Source organism: Andrena cerasifolii, chromosome 11, assembly GCF_050908995.1.
Source record: "Andrena cerasifolii isolate SP2316 chromosome 11, iyAndCera1_principal, whole genome shotgun sequence".
NCBI classification, from domain to species: domain Eukaryota; kingdom Metazoa; phylum Arthropoda; class Insecta; order Hymenoptera; family Andrenidae; genus Andrena; species Andrena cerasifolii.
Window position 1 is genome coordinate 4,992,003 of NC_135128.1, and position 13,158 is coordinate 5,005,160.

Sequence of the window (13,158 nt, forward strand, 5' to 3'; positions counted from 1 at the left end):
CTCACACCTAACTTCCTCTACCGTCCCCACATTCCACAACGCAGCCTTTACCCTCCATCCCACTAACAAGAAGACAGAGGAAGGAAGAAGGAAGAGCTCTCCGCATTTGCGAAGCAGACAATTACTGCATTGAATTCAAGGACTCGTAGAGCGACCTCGATTTACACCGATCCCGATCCTCGACAGCCACTCTGTCGTAGAATGCTCGAGGAAGACCGGTCTGCCTTTGCGTGCAGGAGCCGCATTAGAGCGCTGAATATTTCATTCATAAAGCGGGCCGAGCAATCGCCGTATTCCGCGGACATGCATAGTGGAGAGACGGTCGTAGTACGATGCGAGTGGCCGCACGGATACAGCCAGCAGAAGCGTGCAGTGCAGCGGGGGTAAGTTGCAGCAGTTGCAGCTGCAATTACGTCCGCGGCCCTCGACACCGTGAATGAAACGTCTGTCCTTTTTTCCCCTATTCTTCTTTCGCCTCTTCCATTCGTTCCTCGGCCGCTCTGTCTCTCTCCTCCCCTTCTTATCCCAGGCCCCTTTCCTCGTCCTACATTCTGATTATATCCGTGGCAGGCGGCCCGACTGACTTTTTGCGGAACGGAGGTTTAATGAGCGGGCACCGTGGCATTCCACGTCGCTGAGGATGCACCTTATTGCGCTTCGAGACCCGCTACCACAAGAATTCACGAGACTTCATGTGTGACGCTAGTTCTGACGTGAAACGTGATCTCTGAGGGTTTTTAGATGTCTGAGGGTGGTTGGAGTTAATTGGGAATTGGGAGGTTTTGAATGTAGAGGTGGGGGAGACGCGTAGGTGGTGTTCTTTGAGTTTGTGGAACGAGGGGGAATGAAATGTATGGAGATTAGATTCGATTAAGGGGTTTTACCTAGTCAGGCGGCCGAAAAGAGGCGAAAGTTTGTGAATTTTTTTGTAAAAACGGAAGCACATATTTTTACAGAACTTTTTGCACTTAAAAGAGCAACGTTCAAGGAATATTTGGTAATTTTTTCGTGGAAAAATATTTACGTTTATAATGAAGTAACAAGCGACATCCAAGACGCCTTTTTAAAAATTTGGTTTTGCGGTGGGCACTGCCATTCGGATCCAGATTGTCTAAAATCAAATAACAAAACAGATTTCGTTAGTATATTAATGTATCATCTGATTAACGGAGGGAATTTTGCGAAATATTAATTTAAAATAAAATAGCGGCTATTTAAATTTGAAATCCTATTTTTTTTCGCGTGATTCATACCACAACTACTGTCAAACTGATTTTGTATAACAAATTGATTTTATTACAGAGCCCATCGTTCCAGCAGGAGGGTGCTTTAGGCCTTCAATTGAAAAGCCCAGAAAGCACTAATTTCATTTTCGTTTTCAAAAGTCATAAGCTGTTAAGAATCTATTTTCCTCAATAAAAAGTGTCTATCATTTTTTATGTGCAATTGTTAGTTTAGATGTTGTAGCTCTGCAAACATAGGCTACATTTAACCGCCTCATGTACACACTACACATTTGCGCCTCGCATTCTTTTTATCAGCAGAATTCACTAAGTGACACAAGCGAAGTTTGTTGCAATTATTACCGATTAGATTTTCCGGGCGCCTATAGGCGCAAACAGTAATGAAAGGATTAAGGGATTAATCGTGTAGTATTAAGGGTGTAGTAGTAGTAAGGGTGTAGTATTAAGGGTGTAGTATTCGTGGCAGATAGTAAAATTAAGCAGAGGTCTAGATTTGGACGTTCGTTTATTGTAAAGCAACGAATTGCGTCGATTTTTATGTTAAGATAAACCTATCAACAGAGATATAATACATTTAATACTGTACACACGCCATCGGTTACTACTAATCACACTTCGATCGAGTTCCTGCAGTCCTTGACTCCATTCTACATACTCACTTATCTCACATAAGTTTCGCCTGCAACAGAAATATCATTATGCACCTCGCTATTATTGTCCACCTGTTCAACAATTTACCGAAGCAATTTTCATCCACTGTGCAATTTACGTTTAAACCCATGAAATCACTTAATTCTCGCATTACACTATTCCTCCTCCTACGGATCACTCCTTTGATATTCTAAAAGCCTAATAGGCGATTACGTGTCGCGAATCATTAAGTGTTCCACAATTTTCTGAAACGTCTCCCGCAATCAGGACGACAGATGTGACACACTTACGTCTCTGTGAATGGCCAGAACAAGGTCTTCGTCGGTTCGCAAGATGTTGACGTTCACGTCGCCGTGCTGTTGCACGGTGACCACCTTTCCAGTGCAACGTCCGTTCTCCAGGTTGCCAGAAATCACGTCGCAGTAGGTACCGGGCGGCATCGAGCTGCGCAGCGTCACTTTCATGTCTTCCTTCTGACCATTGAACGCCACGAATCCGGCGCTTCCGCGGCCAAACGCTATTTGATTCTTGCCATTGTCCCACCAGTTCGTCACACCCGTCCCCTTGACGGCGTTACGGAAACGCACCATGTTGTAAATCTGTCGCCAACGGTGCTCGCAGATCCAGCCGTAGCTGCAGGTATTGTCGGATTCAATGATGGGGGACAGGATGTCATCGCCGTCGTGTGGAGGACCCTGGTCGAAGTTGTTGAAATAGAACGAACTCATCACCCGCGGGATTCCATACGGGTGGGCCAACATGAAAGCCACTGCCATCTGCGATAAAAAGTTGTGAGATTGCTGTGACAGTATCATTGATTTCGAGGGACGTTGCACAAAGTAGAGTCGATTAGTGTTTCCTTAATTGAGGATATTTCATTGATTCTGCATGGGATAGAGCTGCTTAATTAATTTCAGTTGTGCATTGGTTAATGAAATTTATATGGGTAGGAATTAGCTGATTGTGATTGCAAATTCTCTGGGTGAAAATTGTATGTTGCAGGTACATTGTTTTGGTGGTAGTGACGTAGATTTGATAGACAGTAGTAGAATGTTGACGACTGGTAAGATTGTTCTTTGTATTGTAATTGACAACGTATATCGCGAACCTTTAAATATTAGTGACCAGTAGCGGACGGGGTCTAGAAATTTTGGTTCCCAGGAGACAAAGGGGGCCTACCCACAACTGTGAGGCTATCATTTAAAATAGTAATACAACGTAAATACTAGTTGCAGTCATGGGCGTCCCAGGGGGTGGGGGCAAAAGGGGCATTTACCCCCCTGGCTTTTAAGAAAAAATCGCTTATTTTTCAAAACTGATCTTCATTAAGTTTATATTAAAAAGGGGAATATTCTTAAATTTCGGTTTTAAATTTTTAATTAAATTGGCACTATAAAATAGGTTAAAAAAGCAAGAGGGGTATATTTTCCTTTGCCATCATCCCAAAGTTGCCCCCTCTGGAAAAAAGCCTGCGGACTGCCCCTGGTTGCAGTAATAATATTAGAACTTCTATTATATTTTCAAGCTACTAAAAGGTCATTAACATTTTTAACATATTGTCTGATGTTTAAGGGAGCCCACAGGGTCCACTTGTCATCGACACCCTGACCAGTCCGCCACTGTTAGTGACTCATTTTTACTCTTCAAGTGGAGAATGCAAGATTCGAATACATTAACTTTAATGTGCATACTTAGCAACCAGTAAATATCTTTATATTTAAAAATTATTGTAAACAATTTGTCCATACTCTAACAGAGTTTAAATAGAAATGTTGCAGAACAAGCATCGATAATCAATTCAAAACTCTAACGGTGAAACGGATCGTTGCCTTCGTAACGTTGGCGTCTGACTACCTAGTGACTCGTTCTACTAGCTGGCGCTGAGAGTGGCTTATGACCACTGTCTTGCTATGCATTGCCATTTTCGAAGTTTCAAAGACCACCTATTTTATGTTAGTATGGATTCATGTTCAATCATTCGTAGATTTTATCTCAATTTAATATCAGAAGTGTCAGAAGAAAACTGTCCAAGTACCTTGTATAATCCAGGTGACTTGTGGGTGAGTACCGAATGATCAATGGAACGCTGGGTATCGTGATTATCAATGAAAACCAGTGCATCTTTAGATGGAAGGAGATTCCACGATTCTCCCCAATTGTTTAGCCATTTCAAAAGATTATTGCCGCGGAAGGAATTGCTAAGTTCCGCGCCGTGCTTGTACTCAGTTACTGCCGCCATTCCATTGTACTCGTATTTCGAAACCGCCTCGTTGCCAGAGTCGATAACCTGCTGGTATATGAACGGCCTAGCATTTGTTGGAAAACCGTGCTTCACGTTCAGATTTGTCAATCTCGAGTAGATGACGCTCAAGTCCTTTGGCGACATGTGTTTGGCAGAATCAATGCTAAAAACAGAACCAGAAGGAACTCAAATTTAACCTAATTTAAATATTCTGAATGCACATGTGAGTTAACATTGAGGAATTATTAAATCTATAAGCTAAATTAGTGCAAAGGACAACATAGTAGATGACAGAATCTTTCAAGGTATCAGAAAGTGAGAAAGAAATATTTCCTTCAAATCGATTAATTAATTATTCTACGTTAGCTTTACTACTCGGCTTCGCCCAAAATTTGGATTCTGATTTTATAAAAAAAAATTTTTATATATTTATTTTTTTTTCTTGTGAAAATAGTCACATTTATATGGATTAGCTGTGCATAATAAGCTGGGACACGTTGCGTGACCCCAGAGTTTACCTTTCGATAGTTTTTAGGCGACAGTACAAACACGCAAACACTTTCTGCTTTATATATTCAGATATACAAACCGGAATCCAGCAACGCCCATCTTTATAGCTTCGTTCATGAGATCCACAATTTCCCCCCTGACATGTTCTAATCCCTGATCCAGGTCATGGAGTCCATTGAGTTCGCAGTTTCGAACGTTCGTTGCGTCGTTGTAATTATTGATCCTGCAACTGGGATGGAAATGCGTGACATTGTACGGTACTGCATCGTATCGGAACCTGTACGTGTCTGCTCTGGATCGACCAGTGCCAATTGCAGACTCGTGGTTGGATGTCATGTGATTCATAATTAAATCCACGTAAATTCTAACGCCCGCTTTGTTGCATCTCTTCACCATCTCTATGAACTCCTGCTCCGAACCTGATCGCGTGACCCACTGGTACGAAATCGGTTGGTAACGTTCCCACCATGGCCTAGTCTGGACCACTATGTTCTCCTGAATGGGTGACACCTGCGGAAACGTGACAGAGAAGGTGAATAATTCGATTGGAATACTTTCTCTATTTCTATACAGGAAAATTTGGTAAGAAATGAAGTACATATTTTGTGGGACTGATAAGGGAAGGCGGTCACGTGACTCCCGCGAATTTTTTCCGTATTTGAGATTTTGTAGTGTAGGAATAGACTTCGTAATTCCTATATGTTTGGGAGCCACGAGAAAAGAGGGCCTTGGGCGGTGGGACTCGAACCCACGATCTTGTGGAGCCTCTGCGTTAAGGCTGTTCGAGTACTCGAATATTGGAGTAGCTTGAAATTCGGACCGAGCCGAGACTCGGTTTCCGAGCCGAGCCGAGTACCCGTAAAACCCGAGTAGTTCGAAAGAACCGAGCGGCTCGATAAAACCGAGTAGCTCGAATTTCTTTGAGCGACTTGAAAATCCGAGCGGCCCGACAGAACCGAGAAACTCGAATTTTTCGAGCGGCTCCAATATACTTGGAGCAGATCGAAAATTTCGAGCAGACCGACTGTGTCGAGTAGCTTGAAGCTTGAAGCTTGAACGTTTTGGGCGATACGAATGTTTCGAATATTTTAGGTTACGAAGAAAAAAGTAAGAAGAAAAAAAAGATAACATAAAGAGAAGTGTACGAATACGTTCATAAATACACCAAAAAAAATTTTAAAACAAAGAAAGATTTGAATTTAGTACTTATTTTCAAAAGTTACAGAATATTTCCATTTACAGCTTGCATTTTAATTATTCACATTACTTATTGAGAGCCATTATTTATATTCCCGTAGATAAACGTAACCTAAAATATTCGAAACATTCGTATTGCCTGAAACGTTCAAGCTTCAAGCTACTCGACACAGTGGGTCTGCTCGAAAATTTCGATCTGTTCCCAGTATATTCGAGCCGCTCGAAAAAATTCAAGCCTCTCGATTCTTTCGAGCCTCTCGATTCTTTCGAGCTACTCTGTTTTATCGAGCCGCTCTGTTCTTTGGAGCCACTCGGTTTTTACGGGTACTCGGCTCGGCTCGCTTTTTCCGAGTACTCGAACAGCCTTACTCTGCGTACTGGTCAGCCGCCTAACCACCTCTACCAACGCCGACTCTCCGAGGTCTCTTATTCCGGGCTCCTTCTTATGGGTTTCTTAATCCCACACTAGTGTACACTACTTTAAATAATTTCGCATAAAATTAAGCTCCAACGCTCAGCTGTTTGTTCAGAAATAATATTGGTTTAAAGTTTGTCACGCGAGATAAAACTAATATCCTTAAAAGGAGGAAGTAGCCTACCGCACAAGCGGGTCCTTAGTTCGATTCCCGACGTATTCAATAAATTTTTCCCTTGCTAAAGAATTAGTGAAAGTTCATTTCTGGAATTAAGGGATCTTCCTAGCGTGACGGCTGGAAAACTTAATTCTTCGGGAATTAAAATAATTAAATAGTATTGCACGTATCACCTTCCAAGACTATACAAAAAATTGTTAGCAAAAATATCCATTTATAGCGGAGTAGGGGTATCAGCCAGACCTCATTGACAAAAAAACAAATATCAGGCATACACATTGTCAATAGACGTGACTTTATCGTTCGAACTAGAATTTTGTAGATATTTGCAAAACTGAATTACTACGGTCAACGAAACCATACTTTTTTTTTTGCTAAAATTGATTTTTTTTTAACACATTGCTATTTCTTTATTTCTCAATATTTTTTCAATATGCTGGTTCAGGCGATAGCCACGCGTCTACAGATTATCAATCTTTTTGGATTTTCTGTTTCAGATAACTGCAATTGCTGATATCAGGTCTGGCATCTCTTCGCGATGCTCCTATTCAGACAAAATACAGCTACAAACGTATAACATAATACGCCTACATGTTTCTTTTTCATTTCCCTAAAATTTAGGTTTTTTTCACATCCGTCACACTAGGAAGATCCCTTAACCCTTCGTGGTCACACTTCTGTAAAGGTCCGCGGTGGTCATCCACTGGGCCCGGCCGATTTTTAAACAATTACCGTGCGAACTGTACCAGACCAATCGAGTCCCAAAAATTATAAGACATACTTTGAACATTGTAGAATATGGAATAGTCGCGTTTTAGTAGAAATCAAATGACAACACGTACCAAAAAAATCGGTAAGAAAGCCAGGAACTTACCGGTATGAAGCTTGAAAGTTAAAAAACGGATCTATTGAAGCCAGTGTGACCATGAAGGGTTAAGTTTTATTTGATCCCCTAATTTATTTTCGTGACTTTTTCATTTCATTTATATATTTCTCCCGAAATCTAAGTTCGTTTAAACGAAACTTTAAACCAATATTATAAACAAACTGCGGCGCGTTGGGGCTCAATTCTCCAGAAAATGATTTAATGTAGTGTAAACTACAAAATCCTAAAGTACGGAAAAAATCCGAGGGGGCCACTTCATCGCCCTCCTTGGTATAATGCGTGCATGATTTCTTCTCACACGCAGTAGAGGTAATGAGAATACGTAAATAAGGAACCCTAGCTATTAGTGAAAGTAATAGTTAAATTACCTGTACTCCACCGTAGCCTATCGGTCCAAGAAAGTCTTCGCACTCACTCGCGATGTCCATCCATTTCCACTCGAAAAGGTGCACCATGGTGTCGTGTCCCGGTGCATAGTGCGGGTCATTGAGGGTACCTTGACCCACTGCCGCCGAGATCAGTGCTAACAGAGTCGCGTATGCCCACATTGCTGTCAGTTGTGCCACGAAAATGATCGTGTCCAGAATATATACCAGCCCATAGTTATATCATTGCGCTCTCGATCGATCAAAGGTTACTTCCTGCTACCGAACAGTAAATTATTATCAATGAAATGTCCATTCACAAATTGGCTTAATCCCTTCCGATACAATCGCAGTTGCTTATATAATTTCCTCAAAGTCTTATACTAGGTAGTATCAGCAGGTGTTTGATATGAATGAATTGCTGATACTACCTAGTATAAGACTATCAGTAATTTGTAATCAGTAACGTTTCACGTGATCGTGGAGACAGTTTCACATGAACGATAGGATGGCAATTATCAAGTCGTCTGTCCCTTCGAGAAGCATGCGTCCATTGCAATAATAAATTTTGAAAGTATAATTGTTTGTTTGCTTCGAATTGGGTAAGGCTTCTTCAAGAACTATTCTGAAAAATTATTATAAATAAAGTACAGTGCAAGTTTAATAAATGTTAAATACCTGGTTAATGAGGCGTCGAGTGTTTAGAATTTAAAATTAATTATTTCGGTAAGAACAAATTGTAGATAAGAATTTTTTAGGAAAGCTTCCCATACTAATGGTACTTATGTGCTTTAACACATTAAATGTACAATATATATATTGGAATTAGGAAAAAATAATTTACTTTTGTGGAATATGTCAGACAACGTCATAAGAATTACAAGAACCTCTTCGCCGTAATGGTATTCGTGTTACAGCTATTAACGAGCGTTTCCTGCATGCTTCGAGCTAATGTCTGTAACGGCACAACGGTAATCAATAGTGTCAAAGAGCAAAAGCTCGAGTCGGGGATATTTATTCCATCGCGAAATAATTGCGAAGAATTATTAATCGGCCCTCCCTCCATCGATTACTATCATTGGCGAACATCGTCGAACATTCTTCTGTCAGCGCAAATGAATATTCAATTAATTGGTATTCATTAAGCAGTATTATACTGCCATATTACATAGTATTTTGCGAGGAGCAAGTGTATCGACAGCTGATTTGTGAACCTAATAATCCTTACAACTTCCGCTGTGTTCGCCGCTACATTATATCGATGAATATCCGTTATTACGCTATTTACATTTGTAAGGACGTTCATATACTGATATGGCGCGTGTTATTTCATCTGTATCACCCTTCACAGGAGCGGCAGCTTGATATACTTCAAGTTACTTTTTAGAATGTTGCGTGTAGGTGTTATTTTCTTCCTTTGAACAGGTACGTTTTTAATTACTCGATTCCAGGTCCTTCCTTATCGATGAAATTCTTAAGGAATTGATAATGCAGTCTCTTGTACACGAATAGAGGCTTTAAGGGGGTAGGTTACCCTCGATAGCCCTAAAAAAGGCCTTTTTTCAAACGCAAATTGTAACGTAATCAATAACAGTAGAGAGAACATTTTTCTCTAGTTTTAATTGCTATTCCACGAGCTTTAACACCAAAAAAGAAAAGTCTAAATATCTTTATGCACATAAATGTTGTGAGTAAAAACGTAAAGGCGTGACCGCGGTGCACCGTTTGATGGTGAACATAAAATCTCGGAAACCGCTCCAACGATTTGGATGAAAATTTAATGAGAGATGCAGGAAAACATTCCCTACGATGTATCGAGAGTAGATTTTCAATATAAATTCTTAGAAAAAAGATAAAAAATATTTTTCATACAAGAAATCGATAAAATCGTATTTTTCAACATTAAAATTGTATTATTTTTTTTCTCGAAAATCTGCTCCCGACATATCATAGGGAATGGTTTTCTGTACCTCTCATTAAATTTTCATCCAAATCGTTGGAGCGGTTTTCGAGATTTTATGTTCACCATCAAACGGTGCACCGCGTACACGCCTTTACGTTTTTACTCACAACTTTCTTGTACATAAAGATATTTAAACTTTTCTTCTTTGGCGTTAAAGCTCATAGAATAGCAATTAAAACAAGAAAAAAATGTTCTCTCTACTGTTATTGATCACTTTACAATTTGCGTTTGAAAAAAGGCTTTTTTTAGGGCTATCGAGGGTAACCTACCCCCTTAACTGCGCATAATGTATGATGATTTTATGTGACGTTTTATGTATTTATACCTGCAGTGAATTCCACTTTACTCTTCTGAATTACGACCACGATTGCAGACACTAAGCTCTGTACATAGACTCCAATTTAGTTATCTCTACGTTCTTACTCCAGACTGATCCTACTTGCGATATTGATATTACTGTATGCGAAGGCATTGCATGTGACGGTGATGTAATCTCCTCCAGTCAAGTGATCAGTCTGCGTGAGCACATTTCCCCCGTCAAAACATATTCTGACTTCAGTGACTCAATCAGGTTTCCTAGTGCCACAAAATTGAAGTCGAAGCCAGTACACATTTGAAAGTCAAGCAATACATAACTAAACCGAGTGCAGGTATTATTCTAAACTTCTACTACCTACATAGAATTTGAAAAGATCCATGGATCAATTTTCATGGATCACATCTATCTTGTATTAATTAAAGTAAATATTAGTAAATATTAAATATAATACAATTTACTGTACTAACTTGATCCCTCGCAATAAAATCAAAAGCAATACATTAATTTAAAATTAAATTAGTCTAAACGATCAACTGCTTTCATTCAAATTCACGCGTTATTAATCTAACCCACACTTAGAATTACTCAAAACGTTTGAGTTATCATAGAAATCGCTAGCTATCGTCTTCACAAGCTCCAATGCGACATGTGTGCCATATTTTGATATTTGTAAGTGTGAAACGTGTGCCAATTGTGATATATACTGAATGTGTTATTATGTGTGATGTATGCGACATATGCGTGCACATATGTGACACCCGAAACATGTCAAATATAATAGATAAACGGGACGGTGAAAATGTAGAACATACAGAATGTGATGTACATGTTGTAGGTACACAGTGTGTGCACGTCCTATGGAACAGCTGGAGTATTCAAAGAGTCAGATATACGTACTCCATTAGCATAAGCACACTTTATTTATCATTTGTTACAATTTCAGTGGCAAGGTGGGCCGAAAGAAAAGTATCGACAGCCTATCAGTATCACCGCAACTGTACATACCCGTTTCCCCTGTTTTCTGTTACCCAACCCCGTCAGTTTTGCTCTGGAGAACTATACTTTACAAGCCGAAGAGCGATATACGCGTCGGCCGTGATAACGGGTAAAGCTTCTCCGCAGCCGGCCCCCGACCGTACGATTTCGCTGCAGGTTACAATTACGAGCGAGGCGCGTAATTAAAAGCTGATGTCCCTCATTTATTAATGCTACCAGACGAGTCCAGCCGCTGTCGATGCTGCGGCGCGGCTCGCTCGTTTTAATGCCAAACGTCATCAGTCTTCGACTACCGTCTGCTCCTTCCTCCGGCACTCCTTCCGCTACCTTCCCCGCGCCGTCTTTCCTATGCCCTTGCGTCTGATTTGCATATCTCTCTGCCTACGGAATGTGCATCCACCGAGCGCCGATAGGGGTTATCGATAAACCTCCGATAATTATTGCGCCGCCGGATGACTCAATCAATTTTATGCCCTTTCGCGTAATTAAGCCGCGCTCGTCTAAAGCCGCCTTACCATCCCGGATGACGGTGAACCGGTACGTAAGCACGCTGATATTTATGCAGCTAAGGATGCAGCTCGGTATCCTGAGGTTAGTTGGGGTTGTTACGCCGCTTGCAGGAGGTGGTGGTTGATTTTAAAGGGACTAGCCAATGTGTGCATTCCTAAGTTGCGTGAGCGTATCACGGTGTAAGGCTTATCTTAGATGTACTTCAAACTCCTTCTAAGTCGTTGATGCAGAGATAAAGTGAATAGTGGAAAGTCCAACGAATTATTGTAGCATTAACAGAAATTTGAAGTGTTACACCAGTTTTATAAATCAATAAAACGCTCGAAGAATTGAAAATTCCTCTAAGGGAAATGTTTCACGATGGAAATTACAAAGCTGCGACATATTTGAAGAAAATTCTGTATCGATGATAATAATAATAATAATACGTCTTTATTAGATCATCAGATTGTGTTAGATTAATACATAGTTAGTTGTTGTTTTTTTGTGGTGTAGTGGCCGAGATTCACAAAACGCTGTTTTAAAATCTTACCCTAATGATAAAACTACTTACAAGGGGAAGACACCATGTGATAGGCATCGATTTTGATGAGCCTTAATAAAAAAAAATAAGGAAATAGGTGTCCGAGCGTTTCAGCCAATAGGCCTTAATAACAGAGATATTTACATGTAAATTATTAAAAATTTTATAGTGGCTGTGGGGTTTTAGTGGGTAAAAATCCCACAACTACCCTGGCGCCCGCGGGGAATTCCCTTCTGGAGGCGTCGGGGTGCTTTTCGATGATATATCCACGTTAAAAAAAAATTAAAATTTTTATTATAAATTTTTTTTTAACTTGGGGAAACCTTCAAAAGACACCCCTCCAGAGGGGAATTCCCCGGGCGCCAGGGTAGTTGTGGGATTTTTACCCACTAAAACCCCACAGCCACTATGAAATTTTTAATAATTTACACGTAAATATCTCTATTATTAAGGCCTATTGGCTGAAACGCTCGGACAACTATTTACTTATTTTCGACATAGATCCATCGTGCCAAGGCTCATCAGAATCGATGTCTATCACATGGTGTCCTCTCGTTGTTAGTTTATTTAGTAAAGTTTCTTGGAAATTCGAATATGTGATGTCATGCAGTACATGGTATGACAAAGAAGGGAATCTGGATGCAAAAGTAAATAGAAACAATAGTACGAAGTGTTTTTCTCACTTGATTTTATTCGTGAAGAAGTCGATTTTGAATATTCGACTGGTATATATCTTTTTATATCAATAGATTGCTTTGCGATTTGTGATTTTTGATAGCAGAAATGATAGCAGGCACTCATGACTTGTAAACGTTTGGAAATAAAAGCACCACTTGTTACCAAGCACACTGTGTATTACCACAACTTGTTAATTCGAATAGCAGAAATGAAGTAACATTATCAAAGAACGTTACGTAAGAACAAAAAAGAATTTAGAAATTCCAAGGGTCACTTTATAAAACAAAATGCACACACTTGTTTATGGATCCTTGACATCACGCTCTTCTCTCTTTATTTGAACTCATTTGGCTACAGAATATCACAACATGATAGAGATCGAACTTTAGATAGAATTGCACCAATCGCTAGGGAACTGATCGACCAAATCGAAATATGAATGAAATGCGCACTGAATTTCATTAGGAAGCATTCAGAGACC

At 40.1% G+C, this 13,158-nt stretch overlaps 1 protein-coding gene across 1 annotated transcript; it reads right to left on the bottom strand.

The window, feature by feature from the left end:
• Positions 1–1,806: 1,806 nt before the first annotated feature.
• On the bottom strand, positions 1,807–7,820 carry LOC143374560 (alpha-amylase 1-like). Its single transcript, XM_076822798.1, has 5 exons — positions 7,692–7,820; positions 4,727–5,157; positions 3,931–4,300; positions 2,186–2,671; positions 1,807–1,923 (listed from the first exon to the last, which is right to left on the bottom strand). The coding sequence occupies exons 1-5, from the start codon at positions 7,776–7,778 to the stop codon at positions 1,909–1,911; spliced, it is 1,389 nt and encodes a 462-aa protein (XP_076678913.1). The 5' UTR covers positions 7,779–7,820; the 3' UTR covers positions 1,807–1,908.
• Between the last annotated feature and the right edge of the window lie 5,338 nt (positions 7,821–13,158).

What these genes read in the sequence shown, in the direction of transcription:
- LOC143374560 (XM_076822798.1), bottom strand. Translation starts at nt 7,778, where the DNA reads ATGGTGCACCTTTTCGAGTGGAAATGGATGGACATCGCGAGTGAGTGC. An exon ending in TAGGCTACGGTGGAGTACAG is followed by an intron (nt 5,158 to 7,691) that starts GTAATTTAACTA and finishes ACGTTTCCGCAG; the next exon opens with GTGTCACCCATTCAGGAGAA. An exon ending in AGTCACCTGGATTATACAAG is followed by an intron (nt 2,672 to 3,930) that starts GTACTTGGACAG and finishes TTTTTATCGCAG; the next exon opens with ATGGCAGTGGCTTTCATGTT.